At 43.1% G+C, this 4,793-nt stretch overlaps 1 protein-coding gene and 1 long non-coding RNA gene across 2 annotated transcripts; both read right to left on the bottom strand.

Moving 5' to 3' along the window:
• Nucleotides 1-902: 902 nt before the first annotated feature.
• On the bottom strand, nt 903-1,457 carry LOC123170116 (GDSL esterase/lipase ACHE-like). The gene is made up of 2 exons (XM_044587956.1): nt 1,199-1,457; nt 903-1,113 (listed from the first exon to the last, which is right to left on the bottom strand). The coding sequence occupies exons 1-2, from the start codon at nt 1,422-1,424 to the stop codon at nt 920-922; spliced, it is 420 nt and encodes a 139-aa protein (XP_044443891.1). The 5' UTR covers nt 1,425-1,457; the 3' UTR covers nt 903-919.
• A 115-nt stretch (nt 1,458-1,572) lies between these two features.
• On the bottom strand, nt 1,573-2,238 carry LOC123170117 (uncharacterized). Its single transcript, XR_006485045.1, has 2 exons — nt 1,900-2,238; nt 1,573-1,784 (listed from the first exon to the last, which is right to left on the bottom strand). It is a non-coding gene; the product is annotated as an uncharacterized lncRNA (long non-coding RNA).
• Between the last annotated feature and the right edge of the window lie 2,555 nt (nt 2,239-4,793).

Here is a 4,793-nt window from a genome sequence, read left to right as displayed (position 1 = left end):
GTCGACACATTTAAATATATATCTCCAAACTTCCTTATCAAAGATGAAAATAAGTAGTTCATGCATCCTAATGCAATTTAATTTTTGTTATTAGCAGCATAGTAGTGTTTGTTTGACAATGAATGTCCTTGCCTCAATTTGCAACTTGAAAGTGGATGCATATGCAGGATTGCTAATTTAGCAAAGCTTGGGCCTCATACCCGAGGATTCAGAGGGAAAAGCAACAAGATATTGAGCATCGTAGAACTGGCTCAGTTGTGAGACCAGCCTGGCAATTTTTTTTGAGGGAAACAGCAGGACTCTGCTGCATATTTTTATTATTTTTTTTAAAAATATAGTACAAAGAATAAGGTCTGAAAAATAAAAAAAATAAAAACTATACATCGAAGATACAAACAAAACTAAGGAAAGAAAGAAGAGACAGTAAACAACAAATACAGCAGCAGCATAGCAAGTTATCTAAAGGATTTGATCCAAGCCTCAAATCCACTGTATTCCTTCCTCTTGACTCTGTAGATGATCCATTTGAGTTCTTCTTTTAGCTTCTTTCTGCACCTGTATATGCTTGGCTGAATGTGTTGGAATATGCGATCATTCCTAGTTGTCCAGATTAATTCATTGATAGGAAATTGACAAGCTTCTTCTACAAGTAAATCTAAGGCTGGTTCAGCCTTAGAATGTACATGTCTAGTACTCTTCTACTGCAAGGTATATTACATGTCTAGTACAGAGATAAAACTTGACAAGCTTCTTATTCTTCTTGTACAAGTTATATTACATGTGTAGTACATAGATAAAATTATAAATTCTTTCCATGAACCAAGACTTCGAAGCAAGCATGAATAAACTATAGACAGCATAGATCATGTAATGTTAATTGTGTCAAGAACTAAATTCTCCTTGGTTGTGAGCGAGATTGTCAGCAAATTAGCTTGAATTGTACCTGCATTGCCACAGTGAACCGCTCCTTCGGATCGGGGTCATAGGCCTCAATCTGTTTGGTAGTCTTATTGGTGAAGTAGCCCACGGAGAGATCATTTTGGGCGGAATGGAAGGTGTACAGTGCCTTGGAGAAGTACTCGGATTTAGGTAGGATCTCATGATAAATTCCACCTGTAGAGCAAAATATCAAAAATTACTGTCGCGTTCTCTGAAATCTGAATGAAAATATGGAATATGACACGCCTTTACTCCTCACCCATTCTGTTATACACGAACTGGCTTCTCTTGGTGAATTGTTCCAACTCCCAGGTCTGCACATCCAAGTAGATCGGGCTGTAAATGAATGTCCAAAAAATTATGAGGCTGTAATTGGAGATGAATATACCCCAATTAGATAGCTGTGACTGAGAGTCTGAGATAGATGATGCACTGACATATGTACCGGCCGGCCGGCACCTCTCCGGAGATTTAATGAAAGACATTAGACATGATTGCACGGTATGTCAATTTTTGATATTGAATAAGATTCCTATGGATCTTGCATTAGCAGCATCAGGGAGGGACGAAGCTACATTACTCTCTCGCCGCGATTCAATACTGATCATACATGTCGCTCTCTTCTGCTTTGACATTGACCAAAACTACTGCACCTAATTACACTGGTCATACATGTACGTTCACATAAAGAAGAGAACGAAGCATCTCACTAATTTGACTACAAGAGGAAAAATACGCCACCGCCAATCCAACTCGACATGGCACGAATTCATCATCAGAGCACGTAAATTTCATTAGCTGGTACCATGAACCAAAATGATTAAAGAAACCCTGCATAAGCATCTCTGAAACATCCAACAGGAGATATGTGCACGCATTATGTATTTCAGTACCAATATAATGCAGCACAAATCTAACTATGCGAGGAAATAGACAGGGCTCACGTGAAAATCATCTTACCTGAGCCAATCTCTCCTGCCTCCTCGCAATATTCCTCTCCCTGCTAGCTAGCCTTGCTCTTGGCACGCTTGGCCTCAAACTGGTCAGAGAGGGTCTCCTCTCTTGCCTTCTCAGCCTTGGACCTGTGCCGCCGTCAGAGAAAGCTGATGCTCACACGCTGCGTACGTTGCCGCCACCGCCGCTCGCCGGAGCTCTCCCAATGCCGTGCCTCCCAGGGCCCCTCCATCTCTCTGGCCTGGCTCCGCACCTCTTCACCTCCTTCTTCTGCGATCTCCACGTCTCCACCTTGCGCCTGCACCCCACGGAGAAGTCGCCCGCAGATCCTCTCGAAGGGTATTCTCCTGGTGGCGGACAGAAACGTTGATGGCGCCCGTCGTAATGGCGGGATGGGAGGGCGTCATGGAGGTGCTTGACGGCGGTGGGGCACGCGGCGTGGTCGTCCTGCGGCCAGCGCCGGTGCATTAGAAATGAAGAGACGTTACCGCCGTCGCCATGGCCATGTACCGTCAACAATCGACGAGGTCGAGCATGAACGACCTGACCACCGCCAACATTCGTCGGATTGCTCCTGCAGTGTCGTCTATGTGACGGCGGCCGCGATCCAGACGGCGGCGGTGGCTGCGATCTGGAGAGACGGCTGCAGCCATCCCGACGGCGACGGCGGCGATCCGGGGCGACGAGACGTTGGCGGCGATTCCGACGGCGACGGCGGCGATCCAGATGACGGCGAAGGCAGCGATCCGGGGCGGTGACGGCGGTGATCCGGAGAGGGGCGGCGGTGATCCGGAGAGGGGCGGCGGCGATCCGGAGGACGCTGGGCTGGTCGACAAGCTCCTGTGTAGCGGCGGCGATCTGGAGAGGGGCGGCGGCGATCCGGAGGACGCTGGGCTGGTCGACAAGCTCCTGTGTGGCGGCGGCGCAGGAACCCTAGCGCGTGCGAGGGTACCGAGGAGACGATGTTGCGCGAGGAGAGGGAGGGGAGTGGTTCGTGCGTGGGGGTGGTTTTTTTGGCTGCGTGAGTGGGCGGGGGCAGCAGAGACGAAAAAAACAACAAAAAAAAAATCATGGAGCGGGGGGGAAGCGCTGGGACGCGGGAGGTGGGATCGAGGGCGAAAAAAACCCGTCTCTGGTGGGACGAAAATTTACCGGCGGAGACTACCAACTGCTCCATTAGGAGTAGAGATATCTGGGGTTTGAGGCAATGGTTTATGTGATTAGTATGTTGAATTATGCAGTGATGTACGAGATTCACAAAATTTTTTTACAATCAAGGTGCCTTTCTGTGTCATTCGCAAAAAAAAAGTCCCCTTTATGTGTGCATAAGTTTAGTCTGTATGGGGAATCTGGAATAACTTGTGCATTATCTCCAAATCTAATTGGCCTGCATGATTTTATCTGTTCTTTTGTATGTGATGTCTGGTTTGATAATGTTGTATTGCCCATATGCTGATTTATTAGTTGAGTCCAATTTTTGTAGCTACTAATTTCGCAAAAAAAAAAACTTGTAGATACAAGTTTAACTTAAACCTAGCCAAGGCTCAAGGTTTGTGCACCCATCCCATATTCTCTTGTGCATTTGAATTCAACCCATTGGTCACTGTCAATTTTTTTATGTGGAAAAATTATGTTGTCTTCTTATCGCCTTTGCCCTGTATATGTCATTCGCTCAAGTATGGACACATAAATTTTAATCGATTATCTCCAAGTCTAGTTCACCATTATTTTGCATTTATATATGCAGCAAAAATGACACTCACGGCGGACCTTTTATTGAGTTAACGGACTGACCTTCTCACCTCACTAATCTCTCCCCTGCCTAATCTCAGGCGGGCCTTGCTTCATCCTAAATTCCTAATATACCTATATATACTAATAAAGTAAGGTGCATTTCTTTGACTTTTTAATCTGTTCAACATTGAAAATATTTTATTTCAATCCAGGTGGTACTAATATTTTTTGTATCCGTCTGCTACAAAAGGAAAAACAGTTTGTCCAGAGCTTTCCTACGTGGGCACGCTATGGCCTAACAAAGCCAGCCCATTTATATTCCTGCCCACTTAGCTGGGAAAGCCCTATTTGAGGCAAATAGTTGGAGCTTCGCACGGGGTGCCCAAGACTGGGCCAGCCGGTTTTTATCCCTTTAATCCTTTTCTTTTTCTATTCCTTTCACTTATTTTTTTGTTTGTCTCAAAAAAAAACTTATTTTTCCGTTTCTTCATCCTTTTCCAAGTTTATTTTTATATTTCCCTTTTTCCAAAAGTTCAAAATTTTCAAAAAAAACAGAATTTCTGTTCTTGTCTTAATTTTGAAAAAAAATTAGAAATTTAAAATGTTGTTCCCGTTTTGATAAATGTTCTGAAATTTATTTTTTTTCTAGTTCGGAAATTTGTTCAAAATTAAAAAAAATCCCATTTTTATAAAAAATGTATGTTGTTTCAGAAATTGTTCGACACTTAAAAAAATGAATTTTAGATAATTTTCCAAATTGGAAACATATTCTCTTTTGAGCGAAATTCAAGAAATGCTCATTTTTCTAGAATTTCGTACGTAGCAGCGCGTGCTGTGACCAGCGAAGCCAGCCCATTTATTTTCCAGCCCACTCTACCGGGAAAACCCTATTTGCTGCATGCTGCGGTAAATAATTGGACCTTCGCACAGTGCGCCCAAGAATGTCCGGCCCTTTTTTTTAATTTTATTCTATGTCTTTTTATGTTTTTATGTTCCTTTCTCTTTTTCTTCCCATTCTATGTTTTCCTCTATATTCGTAAATTCAATATTTTCAAAAAAAATCAGAATTTCATAAAATGTTCGGAATTTTAAACTAAATTCCCGTTTAAAAAAATGATTGGAATACCTTTGTTCTCCTTCCTAAAAAATTTAAAATTTTAAAAATA

The sequence above is a fragment of the Triticum aestivum genome, chromosome 7D (assembly GCF_018294505.1).
Source record: "Triticum aestivum cultivar Chinese Spring chromosome 7D, IWGSC CS RefSeq v2.1, whole genome shotgun sequence".
Classification (NCBI taxonomy): Eukaryota; Viridiplantae; Streptophyta; class Magnoliopsida; order Poales; family Poaceae; genus Triticum; species Triticum aestivum.
Note: the sequence above shows the minus strand (reverse complement) of the source record. Positions and strands in the feature narration are given on the sequence as shown.

Excerpts from the sequence above, each read along its gene's own strand:
- LOC123170116 (XM_044587956.1), bottom strand. The coding sequence starts at position 1,424 with ATGTCTTTCATTAAATCTCCGGAGAGGTGCCGGCCGGCCGGTACATAT. Across the intron at positions 1,114-1,198 it reads GTTCGTGTATAACAGAATGG|GTGGAATTTATCATGAGATC; the intron begins GTGAGGAGTAAA and ends TTTGCTCTACAG.